The 22,491-nt window shown below is 44.8% G+C and overlaps 1 protein-coding gene across 1 annotated transcript in view; it reads left to right on the forward strand.

Annotated features, from left to right (window-relative positions):
- Positions 1-1,512: 1,512 nt before the first annotated feature.
- Positions 1,513-22,491, forward strand: part of AGK (acylglycerol kinase) — a 94,667-nt gene continuing 73,688 nt past the window's right edge. Inside the window, exons 1-2 of the mRNA XM_068972838.1 lie at positions 1,513-1,541; positions 7,285-7,402. Coding sequence (XP_068828939.1) covers positions 7,302-7,402 — 101 coding nt within the window. The 5' untranslated portion in view covers positions 1,513-1,541; positions 7,285-7,301. The remainder of the gene's footprint in view (positions 1,542-7,284; positions 7,403-22,491) is intronic.

Consider the following 22,491-nt stretch of genomic DNA (forward strand, 5'->3'; position numbering starts at 1 on the left):
TCTTGATTGACTGGCATCGTCTCCACCCTACAGGTGCTAGTCAGGGGAAGAGGTGGGAGGACAGAGAATTAGAACTGCCCTTTGGTGGTCTGCCTGTGCCCTGACGTCTCTGCCCTCTCTTACTTGCTAGGATTTATTCACTACATTGTGGATGCTTTGGAACTGTGGTGTTGGAGAAGACTCTTGAGAGTCCCTCGGGCTGCAAGGAGATCCAACCAGTCCATATTAAGGAAATCAGTCCTGAATATGCATTGGAAGGAGGACTGATGCTGAAGCTGAAACTCCAATACTTTGGCTACCTGATACGAAGAACTGACTCATTTGGAAAAGACCCTGATGCTGGGAAAGATTGAAGGCAGGAGGAGAAGGGGATGACAGGATGAGATGATTGGATGGCATCACCGACTCAATGGATATCAGTTTGAGTAAGCTCCGGGTGTTGGTGATGGACAGGGAGGCCTGGCGTGCTGCAGTCGCAAAGAGTAGGACACGGCTGAGAGAATGAACTGAACATTGTGGCCAGAGGTGTTTAAAATGCAAATCAGATCACGTCATTCCCTTGCCCTCCGGGTCTTCCGGTCCTGTTGCCTATAACGTGGTCGGAGCTCCTTACTGCCTTGGCCTGTCTTGCCCACCTCTCTGCCTTCACCCCTGTCACCCACTGCTTAGTTCTCTCTGCTTCATCCACACTGGTCCCTGACTTGGTAAACTGCCTCAGACTTTACAGCTTTTGCCCTGATTGTTCCCTCCCTCAAAAAGGAGGACCTTGCTTGACCTGCTCCTTCTCGCCTTCGGGTCTCAGATTAATTGCCCCTTACCAGGAGAGGCCTAACTTAAAACAGTTCTCTCCACCCACTTTCTATCATCTCTTTTCATTTTCTTGTGTACATGTTGTTGTTTAGTGGCTAAGTCGTGTCTGACTCTTCACGACCCCATGGACTGTGTAGCCCGCCCGGCTCCTCTGCGCTCCACTGTCTCCCCGAGTTTGCTCAAATTCATGTCCATAATGAATGAGTGGTATATATCACTGCCTAAAATTCTCTGATTTGGCGCCAGGTCCTAAACAGTGTTCGCCTTTTAGACTTGTCATAAAATATTGTTGAGCGACAGAGGGATAGGTGGTAAGGATGAATGGATGAATGAGTGAGTGAGTGAAGTCGCTCAGTCGTGTCCGACTCTGGGACCCCATGGACTGTAGCCCGCCAGGCTCCTAGGTTCCACGGGATTCTCCAGGCAAGAATACTGGAGTGGGTTGCCATTTCCTTCTCCAGATCTTCCCGACAGAGGGACTGAACCCAGGTCTACTGCATTGTAGGCAGATGCTTTACCGTCTGAGCCACAAGGATGGAGATCAAATAAATGTTTGATCAAAACCCTAAGTCAGTCCCCTGGCGGCGGCGGCCCCTGCAGACCGCGCCCTCCCTGCGCGCCCGGAACCCGCGGCGGAACCTGAGGGCGGGGGTAGCTGTTTCCCTTTAAAGAGCGGGGGACTCTTAAGGGAGCACACAGGAAAGGCAGGGCGGCGAGCGGGACCAGCCGTGGTGAGTGCGGCGGTGCTGGCGCTGGGAGCCGGGAGCGGGCTTCGTGGACCGTGCAAGCGCTGGACTCGGGGGTGTGGGGCGGAGCCCCGGGGGCCGGGCCTAGGTGACCGCTGTCGGAACGCCGCTGCGGGCGGAGGGTTTGGGAGCGAGGGCCGGGCTGAGCGGCACTGGGCGAGCTCCGAGCATCGGATGGCGGTTCCTGTTGCCCCTGCGGGAGGCACATGCCCCGGGCTCTGCTCCCAGAGCTGTCGCTAACTTGTGTGACCCTTTCCTTTTCTTGGGGACGGGGGTAAGATGGGGGAGGGGGGGGGAGAAAGCGATTCAGCTAACTTTTTTGCAAAATAGGGCTAATGGTCTCTGGTCGGTTGATTCATTCATTCCAGCTGCGTTACTAGGTTCTGTTTGTGAGAACCTGCTTTGTGAGGGTTCACAGTCTAAGGAGAGCCCCACCGTATGTGAGGGGGGTCGAATACAATCGGAATTTGGGAGTTCTTAGGGGAAAAGCAAACATGCATTTCGGATGAGACATGAAACCGTTATTTCTCCAATGAATATTATATGCCAACTTTAATTTTTTTAGTAAAAAAACAATTTTTTAAAAAACTGATTGGGGAGTAAGAATTCTGTTGGGTACTTAGAAAGCATTACGTTGGTAACTCATATGTTGCATATTGTGATGATGACCTAAATGAGACATTTACAGAGTGCATCGACACCTGGTACAGTGGGAACTTTATAGCCTAATGAGTTGATCAGAGCAGGTGTATCCTCCTTTGGGGGTCGCAAAGAGTCGGACACGACTGAGCCACTGAACTGAACTGATCCTCATTTTATTCATAAAAACATAAGAGACAGGTTAAATGACTTACCCAGGCTCTCACTGCCAATAAGTGACAAAAGTAGGACTTGAATCTAAGCCGAAGTCTTAGACCAGTGTTCTTTCCACTGCTCGAGGTTGCTTGCATGGTTCTGCACTAGTTTTGTAATGCACAGACCCATTCATTTGTGACGCAAGGCAGTTCCAGTGGGTCACGGGTGGCCTTAAAACAGACTCTTAACAACTCTTAAATTGTTACTCTAATTTCTGTCTGCCCTGGGTATTTTATCTGCACTCCATCTTGACCTCCTTCACACTGAATCCCAAATCTATATCTTCTATCCAGTTTCTCCTGCCTTCTAACTGCTAAGTCCAGATAACCCATTGATCATTTCCATTGGATTCCCCATGGGAATCTCAAATTCAGCATCTCCTACACCACATGTAACACCTTTCTTTATGAAGCTACTCCCCAGATCCCATGATTGAAATCATTATTCAAGACATTGCCCAGGTACAAACCTTGCTTGGTACCTCTTCTTTCACCATCTATAATCAATTGATCATGGGTGAACATGTTAGTTGCTCAGTTGTGTCTGACTCTTTTCGACCCCATGGACTGTAGCCCACCGGGCTCCTCTGTCTATGGGACTTTTCCAGGCTAGAATACTGAAGTGGGTTTCCATTCCCTTTGCCAAGGAATCTTCCCGACCCAGGAATTGAACCCAGGTCTCCTGCATTGTAGGCAGATTCTTTACTGTGTGAGCTACCAGGGAAGCCCTAATTGATCACTCAGTGCTGCCAAATTCTATTTTCTAAAGATCTCCCAAGTCCATCCCCTTTTGTTCTTTCCTTCATTTATGTGTCTAAAGATTGTAATAACTTCCTGCTGGCTCTTTGTAGCTTTGAACTCAGCTTCTTCCATCCCATTTTCCGTTTTGCTACGAAGTGATTTTTCTACAGTCCACATGTGATCCTGTCTCTCACTTACTTATTCCCTTCAGGGTTTTTTATTATTGTCAATATTGTTTCCAGAGTCTTTAGCATGGATTCAAGGTCCTGCCTGAAGTTTTCTAAACTCCCTGGACCTTCCCCATCCTTTATCTCCAAACTACTCTTTGTCAATGTGGTGCTGACCTCTGTGAGAAGCACGGGAGTACTGGTTAATAATGAACATGATGATGCAGATAGTGGCCTCTGCGCAGGTACCCAGTCGAATCTTGGAGGCAGAGTTTTGGGTGAAGAAGAAAAGCATAGCTTTATCGCTTTGCCAGGCAAAGGGGGACACAGCGAGATCATGCCTTCAAAACCTGTGTGTCTCAACTCTGGGGGACTTGGTGAGTTTTATAGGAATGGTTTACAGGCAGGGTTGTTAATAAGGATCAGCTGTGCAGGGCCTGTGCCCCTTTAATCGGGCCTCAGGTGGGTTTCTGATGCGCTTCTGTGATTCTAGAGTTTATCACACTGTGACCTCTGGGATGAAGAATGCTTCATCAAATAATTAACATGTTCCATCTGTTGGGGGTTCTGAAGAGCGCCAAGAGTCCTTCCGTTTATCACTTGAGGCAGGATCAGGACTTTGCCCCCCAAGGCTGCACTGTTGTTTGTTTTTTTTCCCTCCTCCCTTGTCTGTGTATCCCCCTCCCTTCCCTGATTAGCAACTATTTGAACCTGCCCTTTGGAACTCGGGGAAGGTCAAGAAATGGGGGGCACAGGCTTTTGTGTCCAGAAGCTCCACAGGGTACTGGTCTGTTTCCCTGACAGCCCGACCAGAATAAGTCAGAATCTCTGGGTCATGCCCGAGAATCTGCATTTTAAACAAGTTCTTTGAATTTTAACAAGATTTACACTCAAGTTTGAGAGGCCTTGTTCTCACTGACCCTGTTCCCTGTCTATACCTGGCGACACACTTGTGTTTCTCTGAATGTACCTTGTTGTCAGTGAGGCCTTTGTGTGCAGAAGTCTCCTTAGCTGCTGCTTTGGTGTTTCTCCTCATTGTTCAAGACCCAGGGTACATGTCATGCCTTCTCGGAAGACTTCCCCAATCATGGACCACCCGGTCACCTCCAGTCCACATTAGGTCATTCTCGGGGCTTCTCACAGAGCCATGACTTAGCCCTCAACCGCCTTCCCCCTGTGTTACAACCATACGTTATGTGATTATTTTGTACTTGTGGCTTTCACAGTTGCCAGCACTTGAGAACAGAGACTTGTGCTTCTCTGCTTAGCAGCCAGCCCAGAGCCTAGCACGTGGAATGAATGAGCGCTTTAGGGCCAGGTGGAGAGGCATCTCATTATCACATGTGCTTTCGGGTTCCTTTATGTGCCATCCTGCACTGCGGCCCTGATTCCCAGGAAGGTGGGCTCCCTGGCACCAGTTTCACACGTGACTGGTGATAAGGATGTGTCTGGCCTTGAGAGGAGTTTTAACCAGTGGTGGCGGTAAAGAAAAAATTAAGTAGTGACACTGGTTAAAGACTGGTAAGACAGCCTTCCCTCCAGGGTGGGGAGAGGCATCTGGGTGGATGTAGGAACCACTGAGGGCATGGTATTGGACTGAGGGGAGGAGCTTGGACTCAACCCTGACTCCAGTGAGGACAAATGGGCGTTATAGCCAAGAAGCAGGGCGGCATCAGTGGATGGAAAATTGCTGAAGAAATGTCAGGGGTAGAGGGGACTCTTACTAGGTAACCCAGTAGAATTCTTGCTGAAGGCAGACCAGGCTGATAAGATATCCAGGGTGGTCAGATTCCAATGGTGGGGATGGGAGATTTTCACTAAACCACCTTAGTAGGATTCTTGCTCAAATTGGATTCTACAAGGGCCGAGAGGGAAGCCCAAGGTAAGCCCTAGTCCAGCAGAACTCAGAGCCTGATTCAAGTTTCTGGTCAAGAAGAGAGTCCCTGTCGTTAAATGGCATAATAAAAGAACTAGTGTGTGCTAAGTCACTTCAGTCGTGTCCAGCTCTTTGCAAACCCGTGAACTGTAGCCTGCCAGGCTCCTCTGCCCATGGGATTCTCCAGGCAGGAATACTGGAGTGGGTTGCCATTTCCTCCTCCAGAGGATATTCCTGACCCAGGGATCGAACCCACATGTTTTACATCTCCTGCATTGGCAGGCAGGTTCTTTACCACTAGTCCTGCCCACTAGAATCAGCAAAAGCAGCTGTTCCCGAGCTGCCCCCAGCCCCATCAGCATTGGCCTATTTATCTCATGCACACATAGTTAAAAATGTCCTGTCTAGAAAATAATTAAGAAAATTTTAAAAATACATTGCAATTTAAAACATAAATATCAGCCGTTTTCTCACAAGAGGGAATTACTACAAAGTCTTGTGTGTTTATTTCTGTTTTTTTAAAAAATTTATATTTGTTTGAATGTAATTGGTAGATGCCGATTACATAAGACTTAAATCCTGCCAGTTTTACTTAAAATTATATTTTTTAGTTTTTTCCACATCAACAAAAATTTTTAGTGAAAAAAAATTTAATGTAGGTGGGGAAAAAGTGTTCCTTGACCCTCGTAGGGTTGCTACCTGGGTCTGGAAATTAAATTGACAAAGACAGATGAACAGGAGCAAAGCATGCAAGTTATCTAAATGTAAGTTTTACGTGACATGAGAGCCTTCATAAGGAAATGAGGACCCAAGGGTTTGAGTGGACCATGGTGGAGGAACGTGATAGGGTTAAGAGTATGAGGTAATTGTAGCAGATGAAAACCTTAGAGAGGCCTGTGTGTTAAGGAGTGTTTGTTGACAAAGCAAGTGCCTCTCACTGGAGGGTTTTATGATCTGTTTAAGAAATGGCAAGGTGGGGAGGTGGTCAGAGTGACCTTCCTGCTTTTGCTATTTTCCAGACCTTTTCTGAGTAAGATGTCCACCCTCACAACGTGCCATGTTTGGGGTAGCATGTCTTGAGCCCCATCTCATTCCCCAGTTATTTATCAAGTGGCTGTTAGGCACCAGATCTTATTTTGGACATGAGGATTCTGCAGTGGATCAGAGCAGTCAAAGTCCTTACTCGTGGAGTTTACGTTCCAGTGGGATAGTAAACTAGCACCTAAGGACCATCCACGTGAGAAGTGCGGTGAAGAAAAACAGAAGTATATATGGTCACTTTTTTGCACTTTTGTTTTTATTTATTTTTTTAATTGGAGGCTAATTACAATACTGCGGTGGTCCTTGCCATACATTGGCATGACTTTGGTTTTGCGTGTGCCTGTTCGGTGGCTCAGTCAAGTCCGACTCTTTCCGACTCCACGCATTACAGCCCGCCAGGCTCCTCTGTCCGTGGAATTTCCCAGGAAGGCATACTGGAGTGGGTTGCCATAAAGTTACGCTAATTTACCTTCCTTATAGGAGTGTGTGAGTGTCTGTCTCATTTTATTTTGTCATCAGTGAATACGATCATTTTAGAATTTTGTTCATTTTATCGGTGAATGGTGATAGTTCTTTGTAATTTGCATGTCTTTGATTACCTTGGAAGTTGAGCATTTTTACAGTTATGGATATTTCCTCTTCATTGAGTTTTCTTTGAATGTTCTTTTATTGAGGGCCTGGTTGTTTTCTCCTATTTTGAATAACCTTTTTACATCACTAATTTGATTACTAATTTGATGATAAGTGCTTTATATATAAAGGATAAGCAGATGCTTTTAAACAGGTATAGTGACTGTAAAAAGAAAGCAGAGACAGGACTCCTAGAATTCCTTTCCTCTTCCTTCTAAGAAAAAGTGATGAAAGAAGAGAAAGTATAGTTTGGGTGTAAAGGAGTGAAGGAAGCAAGGGAATGTAGGTGGGCAGGTAAGAAGATGAAGTATCTAGGAAGGAAAAGGAGGAAGGGAGGAAGACGTGGGGAGGATGAAAGCATAGGGCCCACGTGATTCCCTGGATAATTATGTTTTTCTTTTCTGCCTGTACTAATCTAGCAAGTCCCTAAGAGAAGATGCCTGCGTTCTTTAAAACGCTTCGAAATCATTGGAAGAAAACGACAGCTGGGATCTGCCTGCTGACATGGGGAGGCCACTGGGTCTACGGGAAACACTGGTAAGCATCTGACGGCCCCCCACCCCACCCCACCTGCACGTGCAGCACAGTCCACGGGGCCTGTGGTCAGCGTCCTGTTCAGCTGTGCTTGTCTCTAAAATGTTGTGGTATAAAGGGAAGGCAAATATTAAAACCTCAGAGATGATGGCTTCCTGTAACCAGTCCTGAGAGGTGGAAACTGTAGAACTGTTGAGACTTATACCTCAGTGGACACAGAATACACCCACCAGATCAGGGCAGGGAGAGACTCAGCGCCGCCTCGAGAGAGAGGCAAGCTGCCTTCTAAGGAAGGGTGGAGGGCTGGAGCTCACACGTCTCCTTGGGGTTTCAGTCCTCCTCTTCTCACTCCAGCCTCTTGATCTGTGACGGTGGCCGTTGCCGGACACTGAGTCCGGTCCCTCCAATGTCTGACTCGGACTTTATCTTCGTCTAACTCATTAGCCTAGGTTCATTTAAATGAAACTAAGACTTTCCAGCCTTTTGTTTGAGTAAGGGATTCCAGGGAGTCCTGGGTTTTAGTTATTACCCTTCAGGTCTGCAGGGAGAAGAAAGTGTCAAGCTTTTCTTCTGGTTTAGCATGCTAATAAGATTTAAATAAACAATTTTTTAAAATAAAAATTAAACAGATTATTAAGAGACCGAGTCACACTGTAGTCTTTGGGGGATTCAGGGCTACGTCTTAAATATATAGCAACCTTCTCTAAAATCCAGTTATCCTAATTGATTGCTTTGTTAAGTGGAACCCACTGAGCAGGCTTTACAATGGAAGTGTCCACATTGAAAAGCAGACTCACGTTGGTCCTTTTGTGAACATCCTCAATTCACCCGTCAGAGATCATTTATGGTAAACGTATCTACTTTCTGCAGATATGGAGAAGATGAACCATTCCCACCTCCTCTAAAGTATTCTCAAGGCTGACCATGTGAGCTCCATTAGCTAGCATATAAAGAACAGACCCAAGCATCTTAAAATTTTAATATATAAAAAGAAAGGCAGAAGAAAGGTTTTAATAAATTGTGTCTGGAGCACATAATTGTCTGGCTTTTCCTCCCTTTTCAAGCTACATTTGAGCCCTCGAGGGAAGGCTCCTTACAGCTCCAGCCAAGGAAGGAACTAAGGTTTCCTTTGGAGGAGCACCCAGTCCAGGCCTCAGCTGGCTCAGTGCAGGAGAACCTCCCCCTCACTGAGGGTTGTGGCTGTTGCTACTGCGGGGTGAAGGTCTGAGGAAATAACCATGTCCTCAGTTCAGGATGTCTTTAAGGTACCATAGTTACTTCTCATAGTGTAGTCTTGAGACTTTTAAAAAGGCCCCATTAAGTCTCTAGCACTGAGTCAGAGGTCTCATTCTCAGTTGGATCTGAAACAGCTTGAACTGGAAGTGTAGCAGGAGCCTGAAGTCTTCATTTTGCTCTGTCGCTGCCCTTGACATTCAGGGTCGCTGCTTAGAATGCAAATCTCCATTGTCCTGCGTAGCTCGCTTTTCTCAACTTCTCTCCTGCATGCTTTGGTGCTACTTAGCAGCTCCGCCTCTTTAAAAATATTGTGATAAAAATCACTAGCAGAAAATTTACCACTGTGACCATTTTTAAGTGTACGCTCAGTAGCATGCAGTATATTCATTTTGTCGTACAACAGATCTCTAGAACTCTTTGATCTTGCAAAACTGAAACTCTGTGCGCATTGAACACTGTCTTTTTCCTCCTTCCAGCCCCTGGCAACCACCATTCCACTTCCTGTTTCTATAAGTTTGACTGCTTTAGTCTATGGGCTCACACTGAGTCGGACACGACTAAAGTGACTTAGCAGCAGCAGCAGCAGATACTTCATGTGAGTGGAATCATGAAGTGTTTGTCTTTTGTGACTGGCTTATTTCACCTGGCATGGTATCCTTAAGATTCATTGATGTAGCATATGGCAGGATTCCTGTCTTTTTTAAGGCTGAATTGTATGTGTAGACTGCATTTCTTATCCATTTATCTATTAATGGACATTTGGGTTGCTTCCACCTCTTGGCTGTTGTGCATAATGCTAGTACATTGGACTTGGGCATGCAGATATGGCTGCAACATCTTGTTTTCAGTTCTTTTGGATATATATCCAGAAGTGGGGTTGCTGGATTAATGGTATATCCATTTTTAATTTTTTGAGGAAGCTCCATACTGTTTTCTATAGTGGCTGTACCATTTTCCAGTCCCAGCTGCACAAGGGTCCAACTTTTCCACATCTTTATCAATGCTTATTATTTTCTGTTTTCACGCCCCCCCCCCCGCCCCCGTCCCCCATTACTGGCCATCCTAATGTGTGTGATATGGCCTTTTGTGGTTTTGATTTGCATTTCTCTAATGATCAGTGATGTTGAACATTTTTTCATGTTTGCTGGCCATTTGTTTATCTGTTTATTTGTTCAGTTAGTGTATGAAAACATGACTGATTTTTGTATTCTGTAACTTCGCTGAATTTGTTTATTCTGATTCTGTGTGTGTGTGTCATCTCAAGTGTTTTCTACATATAAGATGATGTCATCCGCAAACATAATTTTACTTCTTCCTCTCCAATTTGGATGCCTTTTATTTCTTTTTCTTGCCTAATTGCTTTGGCTAAGATTCCCAGTACTGTATGCAGTAGAAGTGGCAAGAGCAGGCATCCTTGCCTTTTTCCTGATCCTTAAGGAAAAGCTTTCAATCTTCACTGTTGAATATGATGTCAGCTGTGGGCTTTTAATACATGTTCTTTATTGTTTTGAGGTAGTTTCCTTCTATTGTCTTTTTTAAAAAAAATCTATATATCCCCCAACTTTTCACATAACAGTCCTAACACAATTTTTTATACTAATCTAACTTTTTTCCCTGAGAAAATCTTCCCCCGAACTCTCTTAAGTAGAAGCTACTCTTGCCTTCAAATGTGTTGGCATTCTCCTAGCTTCTCAGTACCTATTCCAAACCATTACTCTTTCATCATATAAAAAAAAAATCTCTTCTCCTTTGAGGTTCATAATACCTGACTATATCATAAAACCATAAAAACCATTAGCCAGATTTCTGGGGTCTCATCTGTTGCATCAGACTCAGGCTTCAGTGCCTGGCTTATCAGTATCCTTTTCTCTCTAAGTCTTGCTATCTTTCTGAATGCCCTGAGTGTTTATGTGAATGACCCATCCAATAGAACCTCATCTTTCCTTTCCCTGACTTATCCCTGTCACAGTAAGCCTTTGCCTCTTTCATCTTCATCCGTTCTCATTGGTTGAATGCTAAACCTTATTATCACTTGTCCCTGTTCCTCTCTTGAAATATGGAACTTCGGCATCTGAATCTTTCATGTCAGCCTTCTGTTATCCCAATTTTCTTCCTTTACTCCCCTTTTTCAGTGTTGTCAATTTCTTGTCTTTTGGGCCCTCCTTTTTCTTCCAGTCTATTACTCATCCCTGCCTTCTTCATGTTCGTCTGTTCTTGGTTCCTCTATCCAACATATTATACAACTTCTCAACACCGTTTTTCATATGGCCTCCCTGGCTTTTTCACAATCTCATTTTCCCTTGTTCTAAGTTAAACTTTTTGAATAATCCCCTCTGCTTCCCTACCTCCTGCCTGTGCTACATCCCGTCTGGTCTTCATTAGAATTAGTCTTCCCAGTTTTATTCCTCATCCTTTTTGACTGCGCAGCTTTAGACACAGTTGATTCTTCCTGAAACTTTTTTTCCCTTGACTTCTGACTGCCAGAGTCCTGTTTTCCTCCTACTCCTCTAGCTGTTTATTCTCACTTTTCACTTTTCCCTTCTACTCAGACATTCAGTTCAGTTGCTCAGTCGTATCCAACTCTTTGTGACCCCATGAATCCCAGCACGCCAGGCCTCCCTGTCCATCACCAACTCCCAGAGTTCACTCAAACTCATGTCCATCAAGTCAGTGATGCCATCCAACCATCTCATCCTCTGTCGTCCCCTTCTCCTCTTGCCCCCAATCCCTCCCAGCATCAGAGTCTTTTCCAATGAGTCAACTCTTCACATGAGGTGGCCAAAGTACTGGAGTTTCAGCCTCAGCATCAGTCCTTCCAATGAACACCCAGGTCTGATCTCCTTTAGGATGAACTGGTTGGATCTCCTTGCAGTCCAAGGGACTCTCAAGAGTCTTCTCCAACACCACAGTTCAAAAGCATCAATTCTTCAGCGCTCAGCTTTCTTTACTGTCCAACTCTCACATCCACACATGACCACCGGAAAAAGCATAGCCTTGACTAGATGGACCTTTGTTGGCAAAGTAATGTCTCTGCTTTTGAATATGCTATCTAGGTTGGTCATAACTTTTCTTCCAAGGAGTAAGCGTCTTTTAATTTCATGGCTGCAGTCACCATCTGCAGTGATTTCCGAGCCCACAAGAATAAAGTCTGACACTGTTTCCCCATCTATTTCCCATGAAGTGATAGGACCAGATGCCATGATCTTCGTTTTCTGAATGTTGAGCTTTAAGCCAACTGTTTCACTCTCCTCTTTCACTTTCATCGAGAGGCTTTTTAGTTCCTCTTCACTTTCTGCCATAAGGGTGGTGTCGTGTGTATATCTGAGGTTATTGATGGTTCTCCCGGCAGTCTTGGTTCCAGCCTGTGCTTCCTCCAGCCCAGTGTTTCAGACATTGGGGAAGTATTAATAGTTCTCTAGGACTCTGTCCTAAGGGCTTCCCTGGTGGCTCAGATGGTAAAGAATCTTGCCTGCAATGCAAGAGATCCAGGTTTAATCCCTGGGTCGGCAAGATGCCCTGGAGAAGGGAATGGCAACCCACTCAGTATTCTTGCCTGGAGGATTCCATGGACAGAGGAACGTGGCGGGCCATAGTCCATGGAGTTGCAAAGAGTTGACCACAACTGAGTGACTTTCACACAAGCACACAGGACTCTGCCCAGGCCCTCTGCCCACTTTATCCCATTTCCTTACACAGTCACACCCACTTGCACCACTGTCAGCTGTAGATAGACAAACCCCAGATTCATACTTCCATCAAGACCTTTTCTTCTGAGCTCCAAACCTGTACATGTATTCTACTGCTTACAACTTGTCTCCTTGGATAATTCCCAGGTGCCTCCAAACTCAACATACCAAAAACAAAATCAAAAGCTTTCCTGGCAAGCCTGTTCCTTCTCAGTGATTGGTACCACTCACCATCCATGTAGTTTCCCAAACTAGAAATTTGAACGTCATTCTCTGTTCATCCTTCCGCCTTATTTCCCACATTCAGGTTATGGCATTCTGAGTGATCTTGCTGCTTTTACATCGACTTTGTTCAGTTCCTTTTGTCCTTCCTCACTGTCACTGCCTTTGTCTTTACTGCCATCATCTTGGGCCTGGATTCTTACTACATGCCTTCTGGCTGCTCTCCTTGCATCTGTTCTTGACTGCTTCTAATCTGTTTTGTGCTGCCAGTACCATACTGTCTTAATTACTGTAGCTTTGTAGTATATTTTGAAATTAGTGTTAGACCTTTAACTTTCCTCTTTTTCAGAATTCTCTTGGCTATTCAGGGCCCCTTGAGATTCCATATGCGTTTTAGGAAGTTACTGAGAAACTCAAACTTTTTGGCTAGCCCAATTCAGGTCTTCCAGAACACCACGTCCTATTTTTTTTTTTGGGGGGGGGTCCCTTGGAGAGCCTCCAGGAGTGTTCCCTCCTAGAACACTTTTCCCTTCTCTTCTTCCCCAGCCAACTACTATTTCCCCAGGTCTCAAATGTTACTTCTTCTCTGTCCCCTCCAGGCTAGGCAGTCTTCCCGTATTCTCTCCATAGTACTATGACCTACTGTGTAATTGTTGTTCAGTCGCTCAGTTGTGTCTCTGCAACCCCATGAACTGCAGCATGCCAGGATTCCCTGTCCTTCACTGTCTCCCAGAGTTTACTCAGATTCACATCCATTGAGTTGGTGATACTATCTAACCATCTCATCCTCTGCTGCCCTCTTTTGCTTTGATCTTTCCCAACATCAGGGTCTTTTCCAATGAGTCAGCTCTTTGCATCAACTGGCCAAAGTATTGGAGCTTCAGCTTCATTGTCAGTACTTCCAGTGAATATTCAGGGTTGATTTCCTTTAGGATTGCTTGTTGGAATTCCTTGCTGTCCAAGGGACTCTCAAGACTCTTCTCCAGCACCACGATTCAAAAGCATCGATCCTTGGGTGCTCAGCCTTCCTGCTGGCCCAGCTCTATGTGATATTCATCACTGCTGTCGTTTTTTTGTCGTGTTTGCTTCTTCTGCCATAAGACTCTGCAGGCAAGGGCCCTGTTTGTCTTTCTCAACGTCATCCCCAAGGCCAGCACATAGAAAGTACTTGACATCTATTTTATTTATCGAGGCAGGAACAAGCAAAAGAAAGAAGGTCTGAGTTCTCAGAGAGCAAAATCTCAACCGTTTTGATTGGCTACTTCTGAATTCACAAACCCAGGCTTTTGAATATATCCTCCTGAAGAGAATGATACACTAAAGCCATAGTCAGGCTACTCTTCCATCTTCACCAATTTATTTTGAAACAGTGATGAATTTCCTCTGTTTCCTGCTTCACCATTATCCTCGTTCTTAGACAACCTTAACTCCTACTTCAAAGAGAAAGAACATCAGCACTTACCTCTGTATGCACACTTCTGTTCTTTGTGTCTCGTATGAAGTTGTATCCTGCCCAGGACTAGCCTCTCCAACCCTCATGTGGATCCAGGTCTTCCTCCTTTGTTGGTTATCCTTTTCCTTGCTTGTACCTTTTTTTAAAAAATTAATTTGTATTGGAGTATAGTTGCTTGACAATGTTGTATTAGTTTCTGCTGTACCAGAAAGTGCATCAGCTATAGGGATATATATATATATCCCCTGCTTTGTAGATTTCCTTCCCATTTAGGTCACCACAGTGCACTGATTCAAGTTCCCTTTGCTATGCAGTAGATTCCCGTTAGTTATCCATTTTATACATAGTATCAGCAGTCCTCACTTGTATCTTGAATCCCATCCTTCCTACTTCTTTCTCCCCATTTGTCAAACTGTTCAGAGCTGGGATGTGTCATTTCAGCCGTGTGTTCCCATTTATTTACCGCCCGCGTTCTCCCATCTACAGCGTTCTTGACAGCTTGCCTCACACTTGCATACGTCTCCCTCTTTTTAGAATAAGCTTAGTAAAACTTGGTTTTCTATCCCATCATTTGATTGACCCTGTTCTTGACGAGGTCATTAAAGCTTGTTAAATAAAGTAGATACTTTTCAGTTCGCACCTGCCACGTTTGATTCTCCTCAGTTACCTTTAGGGCATCTTTTTTTTTCTCCTGTTGTTTGGTATGCCCTGTGGCATGCTGGATATTAGTTCTTTCAGTTCCCCTGCCGGGGATCGAACCTGTGCCCCCTTGCAGTTGAACCACAGAGCCCTAACCACCGGACCGCCAGGGAGTTCCCACCTTTAGGGTGTCTTTTTGCTCTGCTTGTCCCTTAGATGCTGGTGTCCCTATCCTATCCTCATCCCATAGACTTGTTAGGTGATCGTAACCACAGTAGGGTTTTCAGGTGGGATACTTAGATCTTGGAGTCATAGTATTTTCTGGTCCATGTCTTACTTCCCTTGACATCCTATGTGAGGCGTGTCCCTGGAGTTGTAGCAGGCAGTCGACAAGCACAATATTCTTTCTGAAAGAGACCTCTGATCATGTCGCTGTTGTACTGACAACCTGTAAATAACTCTCCATTGCCTGGAACAAAAAGACCCAGCCCCTTAGCACGACATAAAGAAGCCTTCATGATCCAGCCCTGTCCTCCTCTCCAGCCTTTTTCTGATTCCTTTTCATCCCTCCTCCATCGCACTTAACACTCAACCTCTGTGTTCTGGAAGTCTAGAAAAAGCCCTCCCTGTTGCGTGTCTCACTGTCCCTTTGCTTGCATTCTCCTCTCTAACTAGAACCCTTCTGCTCTTCTTCACTTGGTCAGCAGCTCAAAAAATGTGTTGCCAACCTGTGTAAAGCAATGGTGGCATTACTGAATAAGAATAAAAGAAAACAACATGTGTTAAGTACCCTATGCCTGCTGGTCTGCCGGTGCTGGGCTCGCTGTTTCCATTTACATACATGGTCTCATGCCGTCCTCAAACCAGACCTGTGGGAGAGAGAATGTTACTTCCATATAGAAATGAAGACACTGAGGCTCAGAGAAATTAATAACTTGTCTAAAATGGTCTCTCAACCTACTGGTGAAATTGAGATTTGAACCCAGGTTAATCATGTTCTATAGTACATCCCATGTGCTTTCTTTGCTGCTGACCACTTTGAACAGCGATGCTCACTTCAGTATATAAATTCTGCTGCATTGATTAAATGACATTACCTTTTAAAAGCCTTTTTATGCAGCTTTACTAGAACTGTTCTATTATGTTCCCATTTCATTTTTCGTTGTTCAGATGTAATCAAGCTCCTTTATTAAATAGACAGAATGCATTTATTAGCGTTTAGTAGAGACGAGGTGCAAACTGGACGTGTAGCCCAGGGAACGCGGCCCTCATTTCAGAATCTTCTGGATGCTCTTGGTTGTCCCTTCGTGCTCTCAGTGGTTCTCTGTGGGCCTCTGTTCGTATCTGGTCTGACTCCCCCTCTCCCCTTTACTCACTGCTCCTACCCTTCCTCTAGGCCTTTCACTTTTTCTCTGTGTCCCCCCTGCCTCCTTTTATAAAAGTTTTATTTATTTGTTATGGCTGCTTAGGGTCTTTGTTGCTTTCTGCAGTTGCTGTGAGCGGGGGCTACTTTTCATTGTGGTGGCTTCTCTTGTTGTAGAGTGCGGGCTCAAGGCACACAGGCTCAGTGGTTGCCCTGCAGCATGTGGGATCTTCCTGGACCAGGGATTGAACCCATGTCCCCTCCCTTAGCAGGCAGATTCTTAACCACTGCATCAGGGAATTCAGTCCCGTCCCCCGCCCCTTTTAAGCTTCCTTACCTGTTTGTAATTTATAGGTGAGTACATTTATTTTTCTTCCATTCTGTGAAAATCTTCAAAGGTACAGCAAACTTGAAAGCATTTTACAGTAAACATCTGCCTACCTAGTTCTTGGATTCTAGACTTCACTGTATTTGTCTTGTCACGTCCCTATCCATCTGTCCATCCTCTCAATCTTTCTTTCTGAAGCATTTCCAAGTAATTTGTCAACATCGATGTACTTCTACCTGAATACCCAACCATGTGGATCAGTAATTAGAGTTTAGCATTTGCTTATACTGTTTTTTTCCTTTACAATGAAATGTACATACAATGAAATATACAGGTTTAAGCCTGCTTTCGCTGAGTTTTGTCAGATGCAGACACCTGTGTGACTCAGACTCCTGGTAAGACTGAGTGCTGTCATCCGTCCAGGGGCCTTCCTTATGTTCCTTTGCCATCGCTCCCTGTCCCCCAAACCCTGAGGCAGTCAGTATTCTTCTTTCTTTTCCCCATCATCGACTAAGCTTTTTTTACTTTTAGAACTTTGTATGAGAGAAATCATATAATATAAACCATATTCTTTTTTTGTTAAGCTTCTTCCTCTTAACATAATGTCTTTGAGATTCAACCATATTGTTAATTTTTTTTTTCTGGCTGAGTAGTATTCTAGAAGATAAGCATTAAATATTTTTTACTTATAGAATTTTAAGTTTTTTGTTCTTACTGACTGATATTTTGCATTCCTCATTTTAAAAAGCAAGCAAATTGTTATGTCATATGTATTTGACTTTCTTTCCTTTGGAAGGAAACTGGTGTCTCCTGATAATAGGATTCACATACCAGTAAGAATAATTGACTGTGTTTCATTGTTGACTTTTTGATTAAATAACGACCCTGGTTTGATAGGTGGGCTTCCCTTTGGCTCAGCTGGTAAAGAATCCACCTGCAATGTGGGAGACCTGGGTTCAATCCCTGGGTTGGGAAGATTCCCTGGAGAAGGGAAAGGTTACCCACTCCAGTATTCTGGCCTGGAGACTTCCCTGGACTGTTAATAGTCCATGGGGTCACAAACAGTCTGACGTGACTGAGTGACTTTCACTTTCATTTTTAAGGAAAAGTTGTGTGTGTTTGTATGACAGCTTTGGGGAAAAGTGACATATGTTATTTTTATCCATCCGATTTTAGACTGTGTCTTTGTCTTTGGGATCAGGTATTACTTATTTGCGGGTGTTATTCATGTTGCTGTATTTATAGTTTTTTCTTCTCCTGTGGGAATTTCTCTCCTTTCTTTCCTCCCTTCCCCTCCGTTTCAAGGGGAAAAAAACAAAACCTGTGACATTCTCGTCTGCACCCTTCCCCCCACAGCAGGTTGCAGTAGTGGGCAGGAGCTGCAGGGGCTGCTTTCAGGACTCTGGAAGGAGCAGTTGAACAGGAGGAAATGACCGTCTTTGCTGAAAGTAAAGAGGATTTAAGTATTGCTCATTCCTCTTCGACTGCTCTCCCCAAGCTTTCTGGGTTCCCTGGGGGAGATTGTGTTCCAGGTTGTTCAGTTCATCATGTCAGCAGTTACCTGCAATGGTCTTTCTCTCGTTCGGAGCCCCTTCAGCGGCAAGCAGCCAGCTAACAGACAGTAGCATAAGAAAGGAGGCACTTCTAACAGTCTGACCTTGGGCTCTCTGAGCCTCAGGTTCATCTGTAAAGTGGAGCTAATAACAGTACCTCATTGGATCTTTGAAGGCTTGAGATAACTGAAAAGCTCTTAGCATAGTGCTTGATTGATATCAGGGTTCACTACATGCTAGTAACTGAATTAATTTGATGTAATAGGTACTCATTTTGGGAGTTAAAACGAATTACTGCTGATAACTGGGCAGTGAATGATTCGAGAGCCAGCCAGTGGGGAAGGAAGGTGAGGATCGGCCAGATGGTGTAATGAGATCTCAGCCTTTTATTTATTTCACCTTTCATGTGTAACAAGACAGCTTGGAAAAGTGTAATTTCAAGAGTGACAGAACATAACCACAAAAGAGGCAGGGCATAAGTAGTTAAAAAGCCGTGAGGCGTGTCTGAACCCTTGTCCGTCTGATTTGAGCTCAGATCCTTTCACCTTTGGGGACCTTGCTCATCCTGCCTCTGGTCTCTCTCTCCTCGAGATCCTGGCTGGTGAGGCTTGCCACAGCTTATCGACTCATCCTCGTGGCTCGGCAGGTGACAGAAGCTCTGTTCTTGCTTAGTTCTGGCTCCTGGTTCTCAGCTTTGGCTCTGTGCTTCTGGCACCAGTTCGGCCACCCACCTTGGCCTGTGACCCGGGACTTCTTCCTGTTTATTTCTGGAGCATATAGCCACTCAGCCAGACATCCTGGTATCTTCTCTGAGAATTTTCAATCCCATGAACACTATGCATGCCTCCACATGAAACTTGCAAAGCAGACATGATGCTGTAGCACTGGTCCTGGGCCATGTGTCCCGAAGTTTTTATTAATACTGGAATTTTTTCCATCTGAACATAGGAACGTTAATCTTGATTACAATACATTAATCTTGATTACTATAAGCATTGAGAAGAACCCACCTTTCAATTCTGTGGTCAAAACAATTGCTTAGAAGTAAAACTAAATGATGAGTTGGCCCAAGGGGTGTGTTCAGTGTCGTTCAGCTTTATTGAGAACGTAGTAGTATTAATCATGAGGATCACTAATACTTCATCAGAGCTTGTCACGTGTCAGACACTGTTCTAAGCACTTCACATTTATTAGCTCATTTTATCTTCCTAACAACTTTATGAGATGGTTGTTAATCTCAGGCTAGTGTGAGATTAATAGCCCTAGACAGATGAAGAAGCTGAGGGATAGCGAGATGAAGTAATTTGTCCAGGGTCACACAGCTAGTAAAGGCTTCCCTGGTGGCTCAGATGGTGAAGAATCCTCCTGCAATGCAGGAGGCCTGGGTTCGATCCCTGGGTTGGGAAGATCCCCTGGAGGAGGGCGTGGCAACCCACTCCAGTATCCTTGCCTGGAGAATCCCCATGGACAGAGAAGCCTGGAGGGCTACAGTCCTTAGGGTCGCAAAGAGTCGGACACGACTGAGTAACTGAGCACAATTAGTAAGTGTCAGGACCCTGATTGAAAACCAGGGCCTTCTCGTCCCCTCTCACAATGGCCCCTGTGTCTTAGGTGACAAACTGCAAACAGATTGTTCCACGCCCAAGCCCCACATGGCCTAAGATGATGATAGAACGTCGTGCTTCAAATCGAGCTTCCCTCTGAGTCAGCTGGGTTTGGGGTCGAGCCCTTGCTTTTGTCACTTCCTGATGTGTGACTTTGGGCAGATTCTCCAAGCTTGCTAAACTTCACTTTTCTGCCTCCTCACAGTATCTCACAACATTATTGTGACCTTAAATAAGATCATCGCAGTTTCTGGCACACATCAAAAAGAGCAGCACCTTTTATTTTGGATGAATAAGGCACTGCGTGCTGCGTCCTGTGTGCTACAAAGTCAGTGTGAGGGGTGCCTAAGGAAAGAAGGGATTATGTGAACATTTTTTTTATTAGGGAAATTTAAAACATAAAAATGCAAATAGTATGATGAATCCCCATATATCAGCGTTCAGCTTCAGCAAATATCAGCATTGTATTAATCTCATTTCCTCTGTCTCTTCCTTGTTTTATTTTTCTGGAATATTTTTAAGCAAATTCCAGATATATCTTGTAACTATACCCGTAAATACATTAGTACCTTATTTTTAACAATTAAAGAATTTTTAAAAATCACAACGCCTTTAACATGGGCCGAACAAAATTAAGTACATCATGAGAAACGCTGGGCTGGCAGCACAAGCTGGAATCAAGATTGCCGGAAGAAATATCAATAACCTCAGATATGCAGACAACACCACCCTTATGGCAGAAAGTGAAGAGGAACTAAAAAGCCTCTTGATGAAAGTGAAGGAGGAGAGTAAAAAAGTTGGCTTAAAGCTTAACATTCAGAAAACGAAGATCATGGCATCTGGTCCCAGCACTTCATGTGAAATAGATGGGGAAACAGTGTCAGACTTTATTTTTTTGGGCTCCAAAATCACTGCAGATTGCAGCCATGAAATTCAAAGACGCTTACTCCTTGGAAGGAAAGTTATGACTAACCTAGATAGCATATTTAAAAGCAGACATTACTTTGCCAACAAAGGTCCGTCTGGTCAAGACTATGGTTTTTCCAGTGGTCATGTATGGATGTGAGAGTTGGACGGTGAAGAAAGCTGAGTGCTGAAGAATTGATGCTTTTGAACTGTGGTGTTAGAGAAGACTCTTGAGAGTCCCTTGGACTACAAGGAGATCCAACCAGTCCATCCTAAAGGAGATCAGACCTGGGTGTTCATTGGAAGGACTGATGTTGAAGCTGAAACTCCAATACTTTGGCCACCTCATGTGAAGAGTTGACTCATTGGAGAAGACCCTAATGCTAGGAGGGATTGGGGGCCGGAGGAGAAGGGGACGACAGAGGATGCCAACCCTGGATGGCATCACCGACTCGATGGACATGGGTTTGGGTAGACTTCGGGAATTGGTGATGGACAGGGAGGCCTGGCATGCTGCGATTCATGGGGTTGCAGAGTCGGACACAACTGAGCAACTGAACTGAACAAAATTAAAAATTCTCTACTGTTGCTTCTGTTTAATCACTAAGTTGTATCTTACTGTCTGTGACCCCACAGCCTGTAGCCTGCCAGGCTCCCCTGTCCATGGGATTTCCCAGGGAAGAACACTGGAGTGGGCTGCCATACCCTCCTCCAGGGGATCGTCCCAACCCATGGTTGGGATCGTCCCAGGGATCGAACCCATGTCTCCCACATTGGCAGGCAGTTTCTTTACCACTGAGCTCCCAGGGGTGCTTCCCCCGCCCCAAATCCTTTATGTCATCTAATATTCAGTCTATGTTTACATTTTGCCTGTTGATGCCAATTTCTGCTTTATGGTTTTGTTCAAATCAATATCAAAACGAGTTCCACATAGTGCACTTGATGTCTTATCTTTTAAGCCTCATAAACTCTCACTCCCTCCTCCTCTTGTAGCATTTATTTGTTTTAGAAACCAGGCCTGTCTGCATTTGCCCTGTAGAATTTTTCATCCTCTAGATTTGACAGTTAACTTACATGGTTCAGTGGTGGGCAGAGTCATATTGGAGCCTGAGGCAAAAGGAAGAATCAGTAATACAGAGTCTGTATTTAAAAGTCTGATATTGTGTTCATCATGGATCTTTTAGGCTCATTTTGATTTTTTAAACATAATGTATGAAAGTGTTTATCTCCATTCCTATGTTTTGTGGTGTTCCCTTAAATTTTGCACCTGAGGCGAGTGGTTCCTCCCTCCCTTTGTTCCAGGCCCAGCTCTGAGTTGTTTAACTTGTTCCTCTGTCTCACCTGTGTCTTGTACACTGGTGAATAGTTCCCTGCTGCTGCTTTTTTTTTTTAAGTCTTTATTGAATTTGTCACTGTATGACTTCTCTTTTTTTGTTTTGGTTTTGTGGCTGCAAGGTATGTGGGATGTTAGATCCCCAACCAGGGATCAAACCTGCGCCCCCTGCTTTGGAAAGAGACATCTTCACCACGAGACTGTCAGGGAAGTCCCGAGTTTTGACTTCTAGATCTTTGCTCTTCAAAGCATGAGCCGTGGTCCAGTGGAACAAGTCGCTCCTGGGAGCTGATTACAAATGCAGAATCCCGGTGTCCAGCCCAGACCTGCTGAGTCCGAACCCCCATCTTTAACCGGATCCCCAGGGGCCCTGTCTGCGCAGTGAAGTCTGAGGAGCACTGTCCCGAGGGCATGATTCCAGTCGGGTTTAGTGGTGGCGAGAGCGCTTCATAGACGTGTTCTGGATCTTAGTGTATCACATCAGGAAGTACGTGGTGTCTGATTGTCCTGCTTTGGGGGATGTTAAATTGATCAGTGGTTCAGATGTGATCAGACTGACCTATCCGTTAGAAGGCTGAGAAATCTCTTCCGAGCATTCCCTGGAGTAACATGGTGAAGGAGGGGCAGCTGGATGGATCTGAATGTTGACTTACACTTACGCATCTGTGACCCTGGATAAGGTGCCTCAGTTCTTGGCCTGTAAGCAAAGATGGATCATGGTTGATCCACCTCAGTGGGCTGTCACACAGATTTTCTTAGAGGCTTGGCA

Source organism: Capricornis sumatraensis, chromosome 5 (genome assembly GCF_032405125.1).
Source record: "Capricornis sumatraensis isolate serow.1 chromosome 5, serow.2, whole genome shotgun sequence".
NCBI classification, from domain to species: domain Eukaryota; kingdom Metazoa; phylum Chordata; class Mammalia; order Artiodactyla; family Bovidae; genus Capricornis; species Capricornis sumatraensis.